The following is a 22,268-nucleotide window of genomic DNA, read 5'->3' as shown; positions in this document are numbered from 1 at the left end:
AGTGGGGGTCTCCCCTATTGTGACGCGCGTGTAATCGTCTCGCCAGCAAGAACGCACGCGGACACACATCAGGATCCTTCCGCAGGAACACGTTTATTCCAAAAACAAAATGGTGGAAGACCCCAGGCCCGGAAATAGCACTGTTTATATACCCTTAGAGCGGTGTATTCACCTCTGATTGGCTGCTTACTCGCTGCGCGCCAAAACGCCGTGGGATGGGCTTTAACTTTGGCAGGCTTTTACCATGGCACATGCGCAATTTACTTGTTTACTAGGAAGAATCCCGGACGCCAGCGCCATCTTGCAATGGCGGATTCTGCCAGCGCAAACGCGGCTTCCTACAACCTATCTGGGGGCCTTTCAACAGCACTCACGTCTGCTGGTTACTCTTTCTCATTGTTCTCCACCCACTTCTCCATAGCTCTCCAGGGATGGCTCAGTCCTGCTTACCCTCATTCTCAGTCAGAACATCACATAGAACTGTGGTGGATCTAGGTTAGGACTCCCACTGACAGCTTCAGGGCAGGCACTCTCATGGTACCATCTATGTCCTGCATGACCATGGCCATCTACGGTACATAAACACTGTACCATAATGCTTACCATGAGAAGCAGGGTGCCAGAAGTAAGCAGAGCCAGAACAGAGCCTGGCTATGCCCTGCTGCCATGCTACCTGGTGCCATTCTACCTCTCCAGTCTTCTCTTTAAAAGTGAGGCGCTCTACTGACATCCACCAAGGTCCGCTTTCAGTTTCAGTTGGTGACTGCCACCACATACTGCTCATACTTAAGCAGCCTAGTGGACAGCCACTGACCCAGCCAGGGCTCCCAGGCTCTGCTTTGTTGGTGACCTTGAGATTTTCGAGATGATCTCACAGAATTCATCTCAATGACAGCAAAGTCCATGTATGAATGTGTATCTACGGCACAGGCAGATAAAAATATTTTAATTACATTCTTGGTAACAAAACAACTCTGTTGCTTCTACCACTACCACAAACAGTTCACTCTGTCTGTGACCAGCACCACCTGGAAAACGGGCTGAAGATGGTACTTATTCTCCCTTGGTTTTCTGAGCAGGACAGTGAAACATAAGATGACAGAAACCACTGTGTCACTGGCTCACTGTAGGAAGACAGCAGGTATCTTGTCAGTTCTTTTTCCAAAGTTGACAACATCTTTGGTGAGGACTTTGTATGCCCTTTGTACGTACAAAGGTGCTATGTGGCACCTAGCCAAGCTTAACTTTGTAGCAATATGACCTCAGAATACTTGTCCCAGTGCTTCTGGCTTCCACCCCAGCAATGCTCCTGCTGTCGCTCTTCACATGGGTGAATCCACTACAATGAAGAAGGACACACCAGGCATTAACCTTGGAATAAAGGCAGATGCCTACACCTTCCCAACCCTATCCAGCCCACTGCCGGGACTGGAAAAGACTATGCATTCTTCAGTGGAAAGGTCTCTCCCCCAGCGGTGCTGCTTGAATCACAATGATGACCCTCATGCTGTGAGAAACATGGGGAGAGGCTCTTTGTCTTTATCACACTATCTCTACCAGGGTCCAAGGCGGTGCTCCCAAAGGTGGTGCTCCCAGGTAAGGGCTCCCAGGACCTTTTCAACGTCGACCCTGGATCCAGCTCCATGTTCTCTGTGGACTATGCACAAAGCATCTAAATCTCTCAGTTATTTGATTTGCTAAGTGTGGGTAATACCAGCATGGGCTGGTTTTGTATAATACAGGAGACAAAATAGTGGGAGCTGGGAAGTCTGAATTGTGGCAGAATAAGAAACAGGATGTGCACAGTGGCTCACCTTGAGACCCAGTTAATGAGGCTGGACTGACTAACACCCTTTCCAACGATTCCTTTACAATCATTCCTTTGAGCAGATGTGATATGCACATCTGGTCTCAGCTATTCAGGGGAATGATGCAGAGGAACACTTTATGCTGGAAGTTCGAAACCAGCCTGGGCAACATGACAAAACTTGTTCTAAAAGAAAGAAAAGCAGTGCTTTTCTACTCTACAGACACAGGGCTGAAGAACAGACAATTACCTGGCCCATCTGTGAGATCCTCCGAGCAAATGATAACAGCTCTTGAGAACCGGAGATGTGTTGTTTTTATTCCACACATAGACTCGCAAGGACAGGTCCTGGGCAGCAGTGATGACACGGTCTGGATCCTTGAAATGAAGTCAAATGAGCTACAGCTGTGGATTCCCAAGAGTGAAAGCATGCCTCAGGCAGGAGGTGCCACACTCACCACCCACATAGACGTGATGGGCCTCTGGTGGTCCTGGAAGGCCATCAGCTGCAGGCCATGTATGGTGAAGAGCACCAGCTCTGACCCCGAGGTGAGCAGGATCGTTTGGGAGCCATGGCCCTGCATGAGGTGAGGAGTCATAGTGTCTGGCAGGGGGAAGCTGGCCAGCTGCTGTGCTTGGGAGAATAAAAATACACAGGTTGCTTCTCTGGTACACCTATGTGCCTCATCCAACAGGTGAGGTGCACTGAGAAATGTAGGGCTTTGTAGTTAGAACGCTCTGCCCCTGCTCCTAAGCCAATCAATCAGACCCCTAAAGCTCAGTCCAGTAGCAGCAAAATGCTGGGGTGCCCTGCCCACAGAGGAGGAGGCCATGGGTGTGGGTTTGGAATTTACTTCTGAAGCCTACACGGGACCAACATGTACTAAGCATTCCGCCACACAGTATATAAAATCATGCAGCAAAGCTTCCAGGCTACTTTGCCCCTACTTCCCTGGAAGGGAAAAGAGACTGTTCAAGAGGAACCATGAGGAACCTGTCCTGAAGTACCAACTGAAGGCTGTGGCGAGCACAGGGACCTTACCCAGGATGTTCACTCTGTCCCTGGACTTGTTGGCCTTTAACTCGAAGGTAGTGATAACCAGATGCATGTCGCTGTCATCTCTGTGTATCACCATCAGCCTGGCTGACTCATCCGGAGCCCAGCAGGCTCTGGAGCTCAGTCTGATGGGGAGGGTAGTGGAGACAGGAAGTCTGTCTTCTGATGGATGTAGCAAGGGCTGAGTGTAGAACACCTGTTGAAACACCCATATATGGTCACAATGTGGTTAAGGGCCCGAGACTTCCTAAAGCCCTCCAGCCCCAAGCTGCCTTCAGCCTCTTGGAGAACTGCTGGACAGCTGGCTGTCCACATAATGCAACCTGTATACCAGGCCTAACTGGGCCATCAAGGTCATTTTCATGTCCCGCTTCTAAGCCATGGGTTACAGCATCCTGTGTCCTCTGTACCAGAGTGCTATTATCTAATAATCTTCTTCCCTGGCTACTATGTCTCTTTCCTGTGTTCTTCTAGTTCTTCTTTCTGTAGTCTAACTTTTAATTTAGGTCCTGGTACTCAGTAAGGGTTTCACCTCTGGCAAATGGCTGGACATTGAAGAGGTAATCTGCTCTCACCTCTCCTTGTCATCGACTCCTGCACTCTCTTGTCCCTATGCCAAGGCCAGCACTTCCTTTCCCCACCCCCATGCAGGTGCCTCCTGCCTTTGAAAAGGGCAAATAAAAGGCAGCCCCTTCTAGTCTCTGCTTCCTCTCAGCATTAAACCCTAGCACTGAAACTTGCACTCCCTTCTGTGCCAAAATCAAACAGCCACCCCTTCCCCGGTGCAGATGGCTCTTGCCTGTGAAGGAAGCAGAAACTCATGTCCTTCAAGTGATAAGGCCCCATTCTTGAGCTATAGGAAAGAGGCAATTAAGTGTTCCCAGACTGGCTTGCAAAAATACACTAGCCTCTGATAATGGAATAAGTTATTTCTTCCCAGATCAAAAAGGTCCTTTTCTAGCTGCACGGTTCCGCCTCACTGTCTGAACAAACGTTATCGGTTTCAAAGGATGGCTCTCCTTTACCCATTACCCAGTCACGTAATGCCAAGGCTGGAGAGCTCCTACTTATGCATTCTTCCATATATACCCCGAACTCCTAGACTTGAGCATCGCATTCCTAACCTACCAACGCAGGGAAGGCTGCCATCTGGGTCTGGACTTATATAATAAAGGCCCTTTGTGTTCACATCAGTGTTGTGATTTCTGGCAGTCTCCTGGGGTTCCTGAGAACTAGGCATAACATTCTGGGGGTCTGTCCTCCAGGATCCACCAGCAGATCCCCAGAATCTGCAAGCTGGAGTCTAGTGCCGGCAGATGAGTGGTGAGTGTTAGTATTTCTGTACTGTCCATGTGTGGTCTGTTCTTGCTTTTGGTGTTGGAAAAGCCTCAAGGTGTCTGAGGAGTAAGCGGCAGAGGATGTCTAAGAGCGGATGTGCTGGAGAGTCACTGCCTCGGGGATCAGGGAGACGTCCCTGATCCTGGGTTGTTGATTACCAGCCAGGGGGAGGAATTTGTGATCCAGGAAGACTCATCACAGACTGTTTTCCTCCTCGTGTGGCCTGCACTTTCTGAGGCGAGAGTCTGTGAGTCCTAGTGTTTGGATTTGGATTTATCTTTGCTTCCAGTCATGTGAGAACTTGTCTGCCATGTTCCTTGTAGTTTGTTTTCCTGTTGTACTAGACTATAACGGAACATATGCGGCAGACTGATTCTCACCCCCTCAACATTGTTCAAGCTCACTTTAAGGAAGTTAGGACTAGGGCTCGCAATCTCTCAGTGGACCTGAGGAAGGAGAAGATGTCCATGTATTGCAGCCTAGAGTGGTCAGCTTTGGAAGTTGGACAGCCACCAGAGGGCCCTTTCACCTCCCCACGGTGTTAGCAGTAGAAGAGTGTTCCAAAAGGCACAGAGGCACCAAGATCAAGTCCCCTATATAGTAGTTTGGAAGGATTTGGCTATTAATCCACTGTGGTGGATCAAATCATTCCTCTTCTCTCTTGCTAACGCTTGTTCTTTACCAGGAACAGTGTTGGCCCTGGTGGCAGAAGAACAGAACTGGGAAGTTCCCTGACCTCTTGAATCTCTTTACCCCACTTTACAAGCCAGCACTCCCGAGGTGGTCCTCTTTCTATCACCTTACACCCAAGCTTCTGCCCCACCTACATTTCCGACCGTGCCTGCCCCAGTACTGTCTGCACTTCCCCCAGAGAAAACCCTAGAGGAAGAGCCGGTGTGCCCACCAACCCCAGTAGTGTTAGCTTCAGGAATGGAGTTGGGGGAACGGCACAGGGAACTCGAAGCAGGCACACAGTGCCTCCTGAGGGTATAGAGCAGGAGGTAGATTCCACTATTTTACCCGTTAGGGCGACGGGGTCCACTGACCAACAAGGAAATCAACCCCACCATTATTGGCCCTTTGGCTACTGCTGATCTTTATAATTGGAGGAGAGAATGCCAGATTCTCTGACAACCCTTGAGGGCTCCTTGGGCTCTTAGACACCGTCCTTTTTACCCATCAGCCCACTTGGAATGATTGTCAGCAGCTCTTGCAGATTCTCTTTACCACAGAGGAAAAGGAACATCATTTTGGAGGCCCAAACATCCAGGGAGCTAACGGCACTCCAACTCAGAACCCTGCTCACTTAGACAAAGGATTTCCCCTCAGAACACCAGCTTGGGACTACAATACAGGTGAAGGTAGGGAACGCCCACAAGTCTATCACCAGTTTCTAATGGCAAGTCTCAGGCCAGCTGCTCAGTGACCCACAAATTTGGCTAAGATTTATGATGTCAGGCAGAAGGATAATCAAGGCCCAGCAGAGTGTCTCAAGCAGATTATAGATGCTTTCTGCCATTATACGCACCTAGACTCCGAGGAGGCAGTAGCACTGGCATTTATAAATCAGTCAGCACCAGACATTAGAAAGATGTTACAGAAGTTAGACTAGGGGAGAAGTCATTGAGAGATTTAGTGGAGGTTGCAGAGAAGTTGAACCATAATCGGGAGACTAAAGAAAGATGAAAAGATTAAGACAGGGAAGATATTGATTGAACAGAGATCTGTTCAAATCCTTCTAGCCAATAGTAATCTGGCCCAGAGAGAGAGGAAGCACCAGCTCCAGAACATTGCTGAGGGTGAAGAGACTAAGGGAGGTTGTCAACCAATCTTAGGTAAGAATCAGAGCGCCTATTGTAAGGAAGAAGGACATCGGGCTAGAGAATGCCCCAAAAGAAAGCCAAAGACTAAGACTATGTTCATGGAGGAAGAAGACTGAGGGAGTCGGGGCTCAGACCCCCTCCCTGAGCCCAGGGTAACCCTTAGAGTGGAGGGGAAGGCTCTGGAATTCCTGGTGGATATTGGAGCTCAATATTCGGTGCTCATAAAGGTTGAAGGGCCACTGTCTACTAAGTAGTCCTGGGTTCAAGGGGCCACATGCACCAAACAATATTCATGGACCATAAGAACACTGTACTTGGGAATGGGACAGGTAACCCATTCATTCATAGTCATTCCTAAGTGCCCCTACCCCTTACTGGGGAGAGATCTCCTAGCTACAATGAGGGTTCAAATTCATTTTAAACCTAGGGAAGTTGGTTAGTAGATCAGAACAGTGGTCCAATCCAGGTGCTGACACTTGGCCTGAGACTTAGTATAGACTATACAAGTCACCAGCCGCCCCCAAACAAGATATGGATGTTTGGTTGACAAAGTTTCCCCAGGCACAGGCAGAAACTGGAGGCATGGGATTGGCAAAACACTGACCCTGTGTTTGTAGAGCTCAAACTGGGGGGCGAACCCATTAAGAGTCCACCAATATCCCATGTCTCAAGAGGCACAGAAGGGGATCACCCCCCATATCTGAAAACTGCTGACCCTGGGAGTCCTCAGGCCATGTCAATCAGCCTGGAACACTCCATTATTGCCCATGAAGAAGCTAGATTCCAATGACTATCGCCCTGTCCAGGACCTAAAGGAAGTTAAATGCAGAGTAATGGACATACACCCCATGGTGCCTAATCCTTATACTTTATTGAGCCCTTTGCCACAAGATTGTAAATGAAATTCTGCTTTCTTCAGCTTACACTTGGCTCCCCAAAACCAGGAATATTTTGCCTTTGAATGGCTTGATCCCGAAAGAGGCATTAATGGGCAACTCACCTGGATCTGCCTGCCTCAAGGCTACAAGAATTCACCCACTATTTTTGATGAAGTTTTACATGAGGACTTGGGTAAGTACCGGGCCATTTACCCAGATATAATACTTCTTCAGCATGTAGATGAACTGTTAATTGCAGCAAAAACCAAAGCAGGTTGCAAGAAGGGGACCCAGAATCTCCTACAGGCTCTGGGGAACATGGGATATCCGGTATCTGACAAAAAAAACACAGTTCTGTAAGACTGAAGTCACCCATCTCGGTTATATTCTGAAAGAAGGTCAAGAATGGCTTTCTACGGTGAGAAAAGAGACTATCCTCAACATCCCCAGCCTGCAGAGCCCATAACAGGTAAGAGTCACTAAGGTCCACAGGCTCTTGCAGACTATGGATTCCAGACTTTGCTGAAATAGCCAAACCTTTATATGAAGGCACCAAGGAAGCCAAGGACTTGGTTTGGACTCAGGAACACCAAAGGGCCTTCGACACAGTAAAGCAGGCCCCACTGTCAGCCCCTGCTTTGGGGCTACCAGACATGACTAGGCCATTTCATCTGTATGCTGATGAACATAAAGGAATAACCAAAGGGGTCCTGACTCAAACTTTGGGGCCATGTAAATGGCCAGTGGCTTGTCAAAGAAATTAGACCCAGTGGCAGCAGGATAGCCATCTTGCCTGCGTATCATTGTGGCTATGGCATTACTGGTTAATGATGTAGATAAATTAACTTTGGGACCTAATTCAGCTGTAACTACCCCCCGCCCCCAACCATACAATTGAAGGGGTACTCAAAACAGCCGCCTGATCAGTGCTTCAGTAATGCCTGCATGACGCATTATCAGACTTTACTAATTAACCCTGGCCGAGTTACCTTCCAGCCACGTGTTTCCTTGAATCCTGGGACCTTTCTCCCTGACCGATTTGGGCCATCCACTCCACTAATGCAGCGAGATCTTGGCCCAGGTACATAGTACCCAACCCTACTTAAAAGACTCCCCTCTGCCCCTGGCACAGGGGACTTGGTTTACAGATGGAAGCAGCTTCATTCGCAAAGGTCAGAGGAAGGTAGGAGCAGTGATTAACCACGGAAACAGAGATAATCTGGGCTCAGTCTCTTCCCCCAGGTACTTTAGCTTAAAGGGCTGAACTGATAGCACTAGCCCAGGCCCTCATCATGAGGAAAGGACTGGCTGTTAACATTTACACAGACAGCCAATATGCATTTGCAACTGCTCATGTACATGGAGCTATTTACCAGGAGAGAGGGCTCCTAACTGCAGATGAGAAAACTACCAAAAAGAAAGATGGAGTCCTACAGTTACTCAAAGTCCTCTGGTTGTCAAAGAGGGTGGCAATTATACACTGTCCAAGCCACCAAAAAACGAACACCAGTGGCTAGAGGTAGCAGCTTAGCTGACAAAGCTGCTAAGGAGGTAGCCCTGGAAGAAACAGCTGCCTCTGTGTTGGCTATGGTCTTGCCTGAGCCACCCAACCTCAACCTGCTGGAGTGCCCAATCTATATGGAAGAGGAGATTAAATGGACCAAGAATCAGCCCATGAGCTGGTGTTCAGAGGGCTGGTAGCAAGTGGCTGACGGTAAGCTAATATTACCCACCACCTTGGCAAAAACTATACTCAGTAAAATCCATAGAGTCACTCACATGGGAGTGAGATGGATGGCTGACTCATCTAAGGTGACTTTCAGAGACATGCAGAATACCGTCGAGAATATAATGTCAAGCTGCAGAGCTTGCCAACTAACCAACATCCATAACACTACCAAACATCCAGGCTCCTGATTGTGAGGTTAAGAGACTGGGGACTACTGGGAAGTTGATTTTACAGAAATTAAACCAGGGAAATACGGTTACAAGTACTTGCTGGTATTTGTGGACACCTTCTCTGGATGGATGGAAGCATTTCCAACAAAGACCGAGACTGCAAAGGTAGCGGCTAAGAAATTGCTGGAGGGTATCTTACCTCATATGATAGGGTCAGACAATGGACCAGCATTTGTGTTCGAGGTAAACCAGGATGTAGCAAGATTTATTGGGGCAGATCGAAAATTACTGCCACATGTGGGGGTCCTGTACAACAGCTCACTGTGCTGGTTGGGGATTCGAAACATCAGTCACGGGGAATAGGGAGTGGAAGGTGTCAAAGGAAGACCTTATCATGGCTGCCCAGCAGGGAGTCAAGCTAAAAGGATGGGAAGCCAGAAAATCATGGGGTCTCCGGCTTCACATTCAGGGGCAGCAATTCTGGATTGCTTTTTACAGTTAGACTCTTGATAAAGCCAATTGTAAACCCACTGCCAGTAGCTGTAAGACCAAATCAGGTTTTGACAAACCCTAAACCTGTATTAACACCATACCCTAGACTAGCAACTACCTATCCCCAGTCACTCAACTGCAGGGACCCTCAGTTCCAGAACTTTTCCTGAAGCACACAAAACCAGTGGACCCCTTCTGGTCAATGATGTTAAAGACCTTCCAAATTCTAAATGTCTCCCAGCCAGAACTTAGCATCTCTTGTTGGTTATATTATAATGCTAGACACCCCCTTTTATAAAGGCATTGGGTTAATAGCTAGATATAATGTGTCTGAAAAGGATATTGCATGTGGATGGGACACAGGAATGTCCAGCTTTAACCCCACCCCACAGACCATATTAGGGCATGGTACCTGCCTGGGGAAGGTGTTGTTGCACCAATACCTCTGCAATTAGACCATCCCCACTGTTCATTCCAAATGAGTTATTCCCCTGGGTCAAGCATAGTGGGCTTGTTCAATGGGACTGACCCAATGTGTGCATGGCGAGGTCCTTAATTCCTCTACCCCAAAGGAGTTCTGTATTCTAATCCAGTTAGTACCCTGTATGACCTATTATTCATAAGAGACAGTGCTGAGAACTCTGGTAGGGCACGTTGAAGGAGACCTCATGAGGCGGAAAATGGAACCCATCTCCTTAACCCTAGCTGTAATCCTAGGGGCAGAACTAGCTGGAGCCAGCACTGGGATAGTTGCATTGATGTTACATGAAAAGAATTACAATAGCTTAAAGGCAGACAGAGGTGAGGACATCCAATGCCTAGAAAAGTCCATCTCGCACTTGGAGCTTAACGTGGACTCTCTGAGTAGTGCTGAGGTAGTGCTGCAGACTAGGTGGGGATTAGACTTAGTGTTTCTACAGCAAAGAGGGTAATGTGCTGCTCTGCGCCAGGAGTGCTGTTTCTGTGTCAACCATTCTGGAGTTATTAGGAAATCACTTTTGGCCAAAGTCAGGGAGAGTATAGACAGACCCTAGAAGGAATGAGACAATTCCAAAAATTAGTACCACTCACTGTTTGATTCCTCTCCCTGGTTAACAACTCTCATCTCTACCCTCGTGGGACCTTTGGTCATCATTTTACTCTTCCTCACTTTTGGACCATGCATTATCAATAAGCTTTTTCAATATATGAAACAGAGATTGGGAACTATTCAACTGATGGTAATGAGGTCACAGTATCAACAAATTAGCACAGACAACCTAGATCTCAGAGAGCCCAAGATTGGCCTCTAAAGTTACTAGTGGAGGGGTGACTGAAGAGATGCAAAGTGACCTGGTAACCTGCCTCTGTCTGCATTATTCCTTGGCATCAAATCCTGCACTCCCTTGTCCCCCCCCCCGCGCTGTGAGCGACGCGCCCCCCCCCCCCCCCAGCCCTGAAGATGCTTCCTGCCTTTGAAGAGGGCAGAAGACAAAAGGCAGCCCTGAAACTTGCACTCCCCCTCCTTGCTAAAAATCAAACAGCCAGCCCTTTTCCAGTGCATATGGCTCCTGCCTTTGAAGGAGGCAGAAATTTGTGTCCTTGAAGTGATAAGGCACCCATTCTTGAGCTATGGGAAAGAGGCAATTAAATGTTCCCAGACAGCTGTGACCAGTTTGTAAAAATATACTAGCCTTCCAGAACAGAATAAGTTATCTCTTCCCAGGTCAAAAAGGTCCTTTTTCAGCTGCATGGTTCCACCTCGCTGTCTGAACAAATGTTATAGGTTCCAGAGGACGGCACTCTACCCAATCACGTAAACACCAAGGTTCGAGAGCCCCGCTTATGCATTCTCTGATATATATCCGAAGCCCTAGACTCAGCATCGCATTCCTAACCTGCAGAGCAGGGAAGGTTGTGATCCGGGTCTGGACTTGTGTAATAAAGGCCCTTTGTGTTCACATCAGTGTTGTGATTTCTAGCGGTCTCCTGAAGTTCTTGCAAGCTGGGTATTACAACATCTCTATGCTTAAGAACTAAGTCATGGTTAGTACTTTGTGACTTGCAGGGCATTGCGCCAGACCACAGAGGAGGAGGCAGGGCAGACCTGCACCCCCACACATCATATGCTCCCTTCCCCAGCACCTGAATCGACCTCACTGCACATTCGTCTTTACCCCAACTTCAGCACACAGACAGCACTTTAGGAGCCCAAACCTATTCAAAGCTGACTTCGCCCTTCCCAGTAGAGAGTTGACCCTTCTAGCTCATAGCATAGCAACAGGAAAGAGCAGAGGATAACAGGGCTGGGTTTCCTGCATGAGAGTCACATTCCTTCCTGGCCCCATGATGTCTTGAGAACCTACATCCTGTAGTCTCAGGGTACAGGCTCTTTAGCCACCTCCCACTCCCTTAGGTTTAACCAGGAACTAGGTTCCTGGGCACTGACCTTTGGGCCTAAGTCTGAGCCTTGTGCAAACACAAATACCCACTGTGTGTCAGGTGAGCACATGAGGCTCACAGAGGTGTGAGGAAACGTGGCCACGCTGGAGACCACCTGCAGCTGAGGTACTGTCATAGTGTAGAGGGTCCCTTCATCACAGGCTACCTGGAACAGAAAGTGACAATGAGGCTTACCATCACATTCTGATAGACCTGTGTCCCTCGCTCAAGGGTGGGCATAGCCCACAGCAATGTAAGTGTTCAGAGAAGAGCCCACATCCCCTGCAGGAGCCTGACATGTGAGCCAGCCACTGCACTTCCTGTCTAGGGCAGAAGCAGTTTGCCTATGTGTTTTACAATTACAGTGTTTCCTCTGGCACTGATGGCAATTTAAAAAGTGAAAAGAAAATGTTTACTAATCTGGGAAGGTCGGCCCAGGAGTACAAAAGTCACTATAATTACTGCTACAGTGAGTGTTCCTGCCGAGACTCTGTATACACACACAAGCATACATTCAGGGGAATGCCTAAAATTTTAATTATTAGGTCAAAAGTATGCATATTCAAAATGTTTCACAAAACTGAAATAACCACCAGACTCGGGAAACCAGTTCAAAGCACATTCCCACTTCACATGTAGAAAAATGGACAAGACACTGGCAAGCTGAAAAGCACACATGGTAGAAGGTAGTTTTGCCCCTCATAGAAAGCTGCAAAGAATGAAGGAGTGAGGAAACAGCGCAGACAGAGGACTCCAGCACCTGTCAGCACACAGGAAAGCAAAGGCACATGACTGTAAGAGCTCACACAGCAGGCGCCCACCACAACAGCAGAGGCTACAGGGAACAGTTGATGCCACACAAGTCTGAAAGACAGATGAGCCTGGGGCAGAAAGACAGATTCCACATGGGGGGCAAAGAGGAGCCAGGACAGCAGTGCCTACTATGAAGAGGGAATCAAGGCTCCATCACAGTGGCCTACACCAAGAGATGAATAGGCCTTGAGGAGCTCCTGAGAGAGACAGAGAGACAGAGAGACAGAGAGACAGAGAGACAGAGACAGACAGAGAGAGAGAGAGAGAGAGAGAGAGAGAGAGAGAGAGAGAGAGAGACTCACCAGTAGGAAAGGGCCCTCTGGGTGGTCACAGGCCTCCATTGAAGAACAGGAGGTTGGTAACCTAAAGGAGGCCCACTCGGCCCCAGTCTCTGCTTTCCACCCCATGATCAAGCCCTGTGTGTCCACAGTGACAACCAGCTGCAGCTGAGGATAGGCCACCAAAGTCACCAGAGGAGAAGGCTGCACAGGACTCGACCAGATCTCCATGCCCTGGCAACAACAAAATTAACAACGGGTTGACACAGGGATCCATTTATTTCATAGTTCATACGACTTTTGTCAATCAGCATAGATTTACCTGGGCCTACTCTACCAGTCTCTGTAGCACAGAGATGGTGATCTACCATCTTTGGTTTGGTTTGGTTCTAGGATCACCCAGGAAACAAACCTGTGTCACCTGTGAGAGGGAGTTTCTATATTAGGTTAATTAAAGTGATACAATTTGATGAGCTGGGGTCCTGGATTGAATAAAAAGAGAAAAATCTAGAACTCCAGCTCTAAGGGATCTTATACCTTAATCTGACTGCCATGATCTCACAGGCACATACACACATGAACAGCAAACCTTAAAAAAAATGCTTAAAGAATTCTGTATCCTTAAGCAGAGTGTGGATGGATGCAAACTACCATTATGAAAGCAAGCAAAATAAGCCAGGCATGGTGTCCCAGGACTGCTACCCCAGTGACTGGGAGGAAAGCCTGGGAAGACTTCCCTAAGCTCCAAGCTGGCTGGAACTGCAGGTCAAAATCCAACCTGGTATCAAAAAGCCAGAGAGAAGACCAGGAAAAAGGCCAAACTGTTAACACTGTTGATTTGAAGGGTTAGGAGAAAGGGATGGAGAGTATTTGTTCATTTGAATTGGCTAGTATCTGTTTGTGCTTCTGTCGTTATTTATGGTGAAGTGGCTTTCTAGGGATTGAACCCTATACCTTACCCATGCCAGGCAAGTGCTGTCCACTCACTAAACTCCCAGCCTGCCATTTTTGTTTTAGAAGCTTTCAAGGCACAAAAACAAAGAAGCCAGCTGTTGGTCTGGGATGTCAACACTGGGGAAGCAGGAGAATCCCAAGTTTCAGGCTAGCCTGAGCTACACCAGACCCTATAAACCACATGGAAGAACCATAAAGCATGTGCTACATGACAGAAGCCGGTTTACAAAGGGGCACATACTGTGATTCTATTTGGGCTGCTGTAATAAAATGCCCAACACTGAACAATTCGTAAAGTACAGCAACGGGGTCTTACACATTTTTGGAGCTACGAAAGTCCATAATGAAGACGCAGGCACGTTTAGTTGTCTGGTAAAGGTTCTCTTCCCAAGTCCTTAAGTAACACGGTGGAAAAGGAAAGGGGTGTGAACCCCTCCAACAGAACCTTTCAGTAGAGGACCGCAGACCCCACCTTCTGTCACCTCCAAAGCGCTCAGGCAAATACCGTGCTAATGGGAAGCAAGTCTCAGTGTGACACAGCACCAGCTTCAACAACTGACTCCTTAAGGGAGAAATGGCAGTAACACACACACGCATACACACACACAGACACACAGACACACAGACACAGACACACACACACACACACACGGTTGATCATAAGTTGTGTTCTTGGAAAATCTCTTGTCTACAATGAGTTCCAGCATGGAGGATCCTGACTACCTGGCTTGCTGTGAATGTGAGGCATGGCAAAGCAGCTGTCATCGCAGGCACTGGCCACAAGAGCCCCCACCACCATCAACAAAGTCAGGTCCCCAGAGGAAAGCCAAGCATGTGTCACACAAAATAGGCTACACTCAAGTTTCAAAAGTCCCCATGCTATGCTTGTTTTCAGTATGTCCTACTGGTTACAGCTGAGGCACAGCTCAGATTTCTCATCTGCAAAATGGGGCACCTGCCTGCATTAAGAGAATCAAACCAAGGGCACGGTTAGGGGTCCTTTCCTGCTCAGTGGGCAGTTCACCTCTTGCAGATCCCACCTGCCCTGCATTAAGAGAATCAAACCAAATTTCCCTCCCCCAAGGATACTTCACCTCCTGCAGATCCCAGGCACGCACGGTACAGTCTGAAGACACAGTGCAAACCACAGACCTTGCCCTTTCATCAAAGCGGTACTCATGGGCTGAGACATAGGCCAGCTCATCTATCATTCCTGGAAGAGAGCACAGGCATAGACGGACTCAGATCTGACACACAAGTGTTCCTCTTCTCCAGTTTCAGGAACACAATGAGTGCTTACTCAGTGGGGACATGAAGAGACAGGGAGGAGCTTATAACCACTCAGCTGGTGGGTGAGCATGCCCGAGAGCAGAACCTAGTCATAACTACCCAGGCTTGTCTTGTCTTAATTTCTCAGCCTACTGAAAAAGAAATAACTTATTCTTTCCTCCCATGACGTGACACAAATGACATAGCATCTAGGAGACCTGCATTCATCAACTGGCATTAGCTGAGATGCCACATACTGTGACACTTGATAAGGAAGGGGAGGGGGCAGTGGGAGAGGACAGACCTCCTATACTCTCTAGCTCACCTGTGTGCCCGGAAATAGCTTTGCAGATGAAGTCCTGTGGCCGCCCAGATTCCACACGGAACTCTAGCTCAGACCGGCAGAAATAGTACTGCCTCCATGACAGCGTGCCCACGACCACTGGGAAGGCCTTGCAGAAAGGCCATCGCCTCAGGCACAGCTGCCTGAAACACAGACACGCAAGCTTAGACAGGACACAAGTCAGGAATTCTAACACCAGATCTAGCTTTGAATTCTGGCCTCACCTCTTTCTGGCTTTGAAACCCCGGATAACCCACTGCTCCTAACTAGGCCTCAACTTCCTCCTGTCAAACAGGGGCAGTGCTGACAGAAAATGTGTGGTGGCATGTGAACCACGTGTGTCTTTTATATGACAAGCTGCCTTTCGTGGCAGCCCTATGTAGGAGGTGCTCACCACCATCCCACTCTTGGGGACACAGACACTAAAGGACTGGCATTCAAGTCAAACGGCTCGCCTGTCCTTTCAGCTCTGTCTCTTCGCTATTGCCAGGGGTAGTCTCCTTTCCTTAGGCTCACCTGTTTATCACTATATGACACTTCTTTACACCCCGATCCCAAAGTCTAATCTGTGATATCACTTAGCTTTTTAAAATAATGTTTGCATGAGTATATCTTCTTCTAAAATCTTGCGTTCAGCATATTATGTCTTTTAATCCAAAGTCCAACTTAGGGAGGAATGCTTGTCAAGCATGCACGCTGCATTTCATCTCCAGATCTTACAACAAAAAACAAAGAAAACTAAGTGTAGCGCATGCAGACGGCTTTAAGCTGGATCATTTTTCTTTGCCAGTTCTGTGGCTCTTCACCTTTTCGTTAGGTTGTATAATCATATTTTTCATTATTTTAATGCTCTCTTAGTTAAGCTCCCACATATTTCATTACTGTCATCTTCTGTGTTAAGTACGGTCTAATGTAGTGTTTCAATTTCTTGGTCATTTTCTCATATTATTAGTTACTTTTTAGTGGTTGGCTTATTCTGACATATGGAGGTATATTTTTGAATAGTACACAGTTTTCAGTAGTAAGTAAAACATTTGCTCATACATGTGTGGTTTTGTCCTACCTCCTTTAGTATGTCTGATAAATCACAGTCTTATGTCCCAGGCCCATTAAGAGACTCTGCTGGTGTAAAGGTGCACACTTGCCATCGTAGAGCCTGGGAGCCTGAGTCAGCCTGGGCTGTGAGGAAAGATCTTGTCTTACAAAAGGAAAAGCATGTGTAAGAATCCTAAGGTTAACATGTGTGGTATGTTGGCTTAGACTCCAGATGGAGAGAAAAGAGCAGGAGACGGGTGTTCATACTTCCTGCTTTTATACAGCAGGAGAAACGGTTACAAAAAGCATTCCTACTACCTTGACACTGTTTTTACATAGTTTCCTTTACCTTTCCTGGTACGTGTTTCTTCATGTGGATTCAAGCTACTGTCTGGAGTTCAAGAGAGGAGCAGCTAACGGTGCTATGGGAGCCGAGTGCAAGAGCAGTGGAAGTCTGGCTGGAGAGGAAAGCAGCTTTCAGAGCTGGAGCTAACTGAATACACTACTGCTACCTATCACTGGTCATTTCAGGAAGATGAAAATGTGGCCAGATGGGAAAGAGCCTGTTCAGTTCCACAGTGTGAACACCACCACGACAAATTGTCCTTTATCCTAACATACACATCTATTGTACTGGCTGGTCTTGTGTATCAACTTGACACAAGCTAGGGTCATCATAGAGGAAGGAGCCTCTCTTGAGGAAATGCCTCCATGAGATCCAGTTATAAGATATTTTCTCAATTAGTGATCAATAGGGGAGAGCCCAGCCCATGGTGAGTGGTGCCATCCATGGCTGGTGGTCCTGGGTTCTATAAGAAGACAGGCCAAGCAAGCCATAGGAAGCAAGTTAGTAAGCAGCACCCCCTCCCCCCATGGCCTCTGCATCAGCTCCTGCTGATCAGAATCAGCAGGATTCTGCCCTGCTTGAGTCCCTGTCCTGGTTTCCGCTAATGATGATCTTGCTTTCTGGTCATGGTGTTTCATCACAGCTACAGACACTCTAACTAACATACCCACTAAACACTCGTGAGTCAGACTAAGTGTGTAAGCTCTCTCATGTGTGGCATATAGGACTTCAGTGCTCACATGTCTAGGCAAATGTGGTCTTTGAATCTCTGGCCTACTGGGAATAGTATGCTGACCAGCTCCGGACAAAACAGACTGCCAAATGATTCTGTTTGGCCTGCATAGGATTGACAACTATCAACATTGAAAAATCATGATGTTACATTAAAAAAGAGAAGAAACCAGAGAAAAATGCAGTTATAAGGATCAAGATATTATAAGGAAGTTAGATGATGAGAAAGGAATTTTCTGTTAACTTCTCAAGAACACTATTTCTCTTCAGGAAAGCTCTACCCTGGCTTATAAATATGCACACTCCAAGGCCTACAGCAGTGGCTGCACCAGGCAGTTCATACAGTCAGACGATTTCATTGAGCCATATACTTGGCAAGACCTACCTTTACCTAAATTACCTGCAGTTCCCTAAAAGTTCTTCAAAGAGATGAAAGAATGGATTTCAACGAAAGTTTGCTTCAAACTTGAGATTATTTTTCTAATCAATATTGCTTATAAAAGCTAATGAAAACCAACAGTTCTATGATGCTGAAAACTGAATATGCTAAGATAGCCCTGAAATAATGAGAATTCTGGGGTGTCATAGTTACCCCAAATAAAAGCGAGGCCCCCTCCAGCTTTTGAAGAAGCTTCATGTTTGAACAGTTGCTTTCCATTAAGGATAACTAAAATACAACTCCTACCTGACCCTCAAGGCTGGCTGCCCACCTGACGTTCAGCCAGAGGGGTCTCAGCTGCCGCTCCTCCCAGCTTTATCTTAGTAGAAATAAAAGGATAACAAGCTCCAAAGAAGACATAAAATAGAGGGGCTTAGAAAATTCAATGCTTTAGCTATTCCTATTTTCAACTGTGATTTTTTTTTTCATTTTAAACAACCTTACATTTTTATGCTGCCATGTAGCTTAAAAGTAATCTAAGCTGGGCCCTGTGGCATTTGCTTGCAATTCCAGCACTGGGAGGGTTAGGCAGGAAGATCATAAGTTCAAGACTAGCCTGGGCTACAAAGTAAGTATAAGACCATAAAAACCGATGCTTTTGACTTGACTTGATTATTTATGTATTTATTTATTTATTTATTTTAAATATGGAATGCTTCACGAATTTGTGTGTTACCTTTGCACAGGGACCATACTAATATTTTCTGTATCGTTCCAATTTTAGTATATTTGTTGCCAAAGCAAGCACGACTTTATTTTTTTAAAAAAAGTAATTTGATTACACTGACAGAAACCACAGGAAATGAATCCAGCAGGTTGAGTCTGGCAAACCTATTGATACGAAGTCTTATATTATTAACCACAGAGGAGTTTGCTCATGGTAAGGACCAGGGATATAATCCTTTCTTGGACCTCACTTGAGCATAAGTGCTGAGAGCACCTGGGAGCCACTTCTGGTGAGCGCCTCTCCTTTGAAGGACACCCTTGGCTCTTCTTCACTCACCTCCACAGTTCCTTGGTCATTGAAACCTCATTCCAGACCTAGAATAAGGAGGGGAAAGACAGGATAATGATGGCTGTTCATCAGTCAATAACCATTTAGCACCCTGGCCTGCCAAATCCCATGGAGGGAACAAAGAACAAAACCATACTAACATTCAACACTGCTGAACCTGGAGCATTCAAAACAACACACAATTAAAAACCACCAAACGGGCCAGTCAGAAGAAAAGACCCGAGCCTAGCATAACTGTCATCAGAGAGGCTTCAAACAGCAACTGATATGAGAAGATGCAGAGACCCACAGCCAAACATTAAGTGGAGCACAGGGAATCCTTCAGAAGACGGGGAAGAAGGATTGGATGAGCCCAAGGAGTCAAGGACACCACAGGAACTGGCTAACAGAGCCAACTAAGCGGGGCTCATACAGGCTCACAGAGACAGACTGACAATCAGGGAGCCTATGTGTGTTTGGCCCAGGTTCTATGCATATGTTATGGGAATCTCGGTGATCCTGTGGGACTCCTAACAGTGGAGTAGAGGCAGTGTCTGACCTTTTGCCTGCTACTGGGATCCGTTTCCTCTTACCGAGTCTCCTTGCCAAGATTGGTCTTACTTGTTAGCCATATTTAGTTGTTATCCCTGGGAGGCCTGCTCTTTTCTGAACGGAAACTGGGGAGGAGTGGATATATAAGAGAAAGGAGGTGGGGAGAGGGACTGGAGGAGAAGAGGGAGGAGAAACTGCAGTTGTAATACAATACAGGAGAGAATAAATAAAAGGGAAACCAAACCGCCAGCAAATGATGAATAAAAGGTTCAGTGGGGTTGACGAGTCAGGGTCTAGGAGCTCAGAGACACAAAGATTGGATGGCTGTTCTAAAGCAATGTAGGGAGACATAACACACATCCAAATGACTCAAAAACATGAGAAGAGAGTTGAGTCATCTGCCTCAGTCAGAGCAGGAGGTTCTGGTTGGGAAAGAAACGGGAAAGCCTCCATGTAAAAATACTGATAAGCTACTTGAGCATTTGGAATAGGGTCAGAGGTAGAGATCATTTACCTGTTCACTGTGTGATTGTGTTAAGCCCACCAGGCAAGAATAAGGCCACCACTACTACAATTTTTGAGCCAATGTTGAAACAAGCTTTATCGAATACTGGCCAAGACATGCACACTGGCCAGGATGATGAACACTGACCAGGTCCATACCTGGTATTCCCAGAGTATGGCACTGGATTACATTAGACCAGGGCTTATGAATGCAAAACACATGAGCTACATACTTGCTGCCTTCATCCAATGAGGGCAAGCATACATCCCTGACTTACCTCCTGCCCATGTCCTTCCCACCTGTGTGTGATGAACCACATCCCGTGTGGCAGAAGCAACAAATACAGAAGTGAACATATGTGGCTTGTTATCTTAATTGAACAACAGCCCCCAGCATTCCAGAAAATCATCTGTCCTTGGGCATGTGGAGTTGCAAGAGAGAGGCATTTTTGATCTATAGATCTCCTACCCACAGTAATTAAAATGTAAAATATAACTTTAGCCATCGCAATCCATAAACCAAGATGTTAAATGTTGTTGCTGTAGGCAGACTGTTCAGTCGTGGCCTCCATTGTCTCTCCATGGTATGTCAGGGACAAGGTGTAGAATGACAGACTGTTACGATGTGAGGTAAGTGCTCCAACTCACAAAATTTTGGCAACTAATGCAGGAAAAAAAAAGTGCAGGCCCCCAAGTAGTATTACAGCAGAGCAAGAAGTGGCTAGGGCTACAGGTCAAACTACTGCAGCATTAACAACCCACAAAGGTAGACAGGAAGGTCCCTCAGCTGGTAAGAGTGTATGGCTAACTCAAGACCCTAGGTGCATCCCCCAGAACTACAAAAGAAGAGAACAAAACTAGATGATGCCTTCTCTACACACGTAGTCTTAGCCTAGAACCTTCAGCTTCACTGCCAGATGTCAACTCTGGGTCCTCTGATGAAGTCTGAAGTGAAAGGACTGAGTTAGCTGGGCTAACTCCCTAACAGGTTGCAAACTGGCAGTTTGGGAGACTAGGCCTAAGTTTCTGTTTCCCAGATCCAAGAACTTATGGTCAGCCAAACACAACAGTGGACAGCCAATCTGAGGACACCTTGTCATCTGGCCTGAAGTAAGAATAGGTAGCTAGAATGAGTAAGCAGCCCCCTGGGAAGTCTCCACACAGGCTAAGGAATCGTAGAATCAGTCAGTCAGGCCCCTAGTAATAGAGATAGAGGCACATACACCATATACCTTCCTGAATTCCCCTGACAATAAAAGCTGAGCTTGGGAGTCCACCAGGGGTCTCCATTCCCAAATGGGGAGACCCCCTGAACGCAGGAAATTCAGCTCAATAAACACTCTTTGCTTTTGCAAACTATCTGAGTCTGGGGTATCATTCTTTGGCGATTCTTGGTCCCTAACAAAAGAGCGAGGGGCATACATGCAGTGTGATGATTTGGCAAAGTTGAGAATATTGGAATGAATAGTACTGGTCTCTTTCTGTGAGTAAAAGTTTTAAAACTGAACAAGTTTGACACTGCAAATCTAAGTGCTCTGTTCAAGCAACGAAGTGTCTAACCTTTTGAACACTTTTGAATACTTAATGAAGAGACACTAAAATCCAAGGCTTGCACTGCTACTTGGGATAGACATTAAAGAGGGAGGATTTTAGTGTCTTTTTCGTTAGAGTTCAGTAGTTGAATCTGGCAGGGAAAAACAAGGACCTTACAGTAACAGTGATTAAGTTGTCTTTGCATTGAGTCTTTGAGAGGAAGGACACTAAGGGACATAGAGAAAGGAGACTGAGGGGCATAGAGAACACCCAGCAGATGACCACCACGGCAGGAGCCTGGTCAAGAAGGCAGCGGTAAGGGTAGGGCGGTGCCACCTGAGGTCACCGGCCAAGCCAATCCCTGGAGGAGATGCCCCTCCACCGCCCGGCCGGCGGAGCACTGTGGAGAGGCGACCCCGCCCAGGACTTCACCTTGTTCACTTGCGCAGCGCTCAGCAGGTCCCGGGCGTCCAGGAAGGAGAAGACGTGCAGCAGTTCATGCGGGCCAAGCTGCGGCGCCATCCTGCTCGCCAAGCCCCAGACCTGCCGCATTCACTTCCTCCTGCTTAAGCCCGCCCACAAGCGGAAATTTTGCTGGTTACTTCCGCCCCTGGGCTCAACTCCCCAAGCTGTTCATCCCAGCTGCTGGCTTTTGACTTGATCCTGCTCTGACCTAGTAAACACTGAAGTAGGAATACCCTGATCTTGACCTTGTTTTTTTCTCTGCCTTTCCTCTTACAATCAGTCATTGTCCTTGCGGG

At 47.1% G+C, this 22,268-nt stretch overlaps 1 protein-coding gene and 1 non-coding gene across 6 annotated transcripts; both read right to left on the bottom strand.

Annotated features, from left to right (window-relative positions):
• Positions 1-908: 908 nt before the first annotated feature.
• Positions 909-22,068, bottom strand: LOC114617585 (F-box/WD repeat-containing protein 12-like). Of its 5 annotated transcripts, none has more exons than XM_028763178.1 (10): positions 21,940-22,068; positions 18,928-18,965; positions 15,355-15,515; positions 14,855-14,973; positions 12,831-13,040; positions 11,723-11,881; positions 2,850-3,060; positions 2,266-2,441; positions 2,058-2,185; positions 909-1,339 (listed from the first exon to the last, which is right to left on the bottom strand). In XM_028763178.1, the coding sequence occupies exons 1-10, from the start codon at positions 22,057-22,059 to the stop codon at positions 1,231-1,233; spliced, it is 1,431 nt and encodes a 476-aa protein (XP_028619011.1). In that variant the 5' UTR covers positions 22,060-22,068; the 3' UTR covers positions 909-1,230. The 5 variants fall into 5 exon arrangements, 4 of the variants coding, with proteins under 4 accessions (XP_028619011.1, XP_028619014.1, XP_028619012.1 ...); XM_028763181.1 differs by having other exon boundaries at positions 2,273-2,441; XM_028763179.1 differs by having other exon boundaries at positions 2,273-2,436.
• On the bottom strand, positions 18,566-18,668 carry LOC114617702. Its single transcript, XR_003710852.1, has one exon. It is a non-coding gene; the product is annotated as a U6 spliceosomal RNA (small nuclear RNA).
• Positions 22,069-22,268: the final 200 nt, after the last annotated feature.

The sequence above is a fragment of the Grammomys surdaster genome, unplaced genomic scaffold (assembly GCF_004785775.1).
Source record: "Grammomys surdaster isolate TR1022 unplaced genomic scaffold, NIH_TR_1.0 137, whole genome shotgun sequence".
In the NCBI taxonomy this organism is placed as follows: Eukaryota; Metazoa; Chordata; class Mammalia; order Rodentia; family Muridae; genus Grammomys; species Grammomys surdaster.
This window is presented reverse-complemented; position numbering and strand designations above follow the sequence as displayed.

Excerpts from the sequence above, each read along its gene's own strand:
- LOC114617585 (XM_028763178.1), bottom strand. The coding sequence starts at position 22,059 with ATGCGGCAGGTCTGGGGCTTGGCGAGCAGGATGGCGCCGCAGCTTGGC. Across the intron at positions 14,974-15,354 it reads AGCTATTTCCGGGCACACAG|GAATGATAGATGAGCTGGCC; the intron begins GTGAGCTAGAGA and ends GCTCTCTTCCAG. Across the intron at positions 2,186-2,265 it reads CCATCACGTCTATGTGGGTG|GATCCAGACCGTGTCATCAC; the intron begins GTGAGTGTGGCA and ends CTTCATTTCAAG.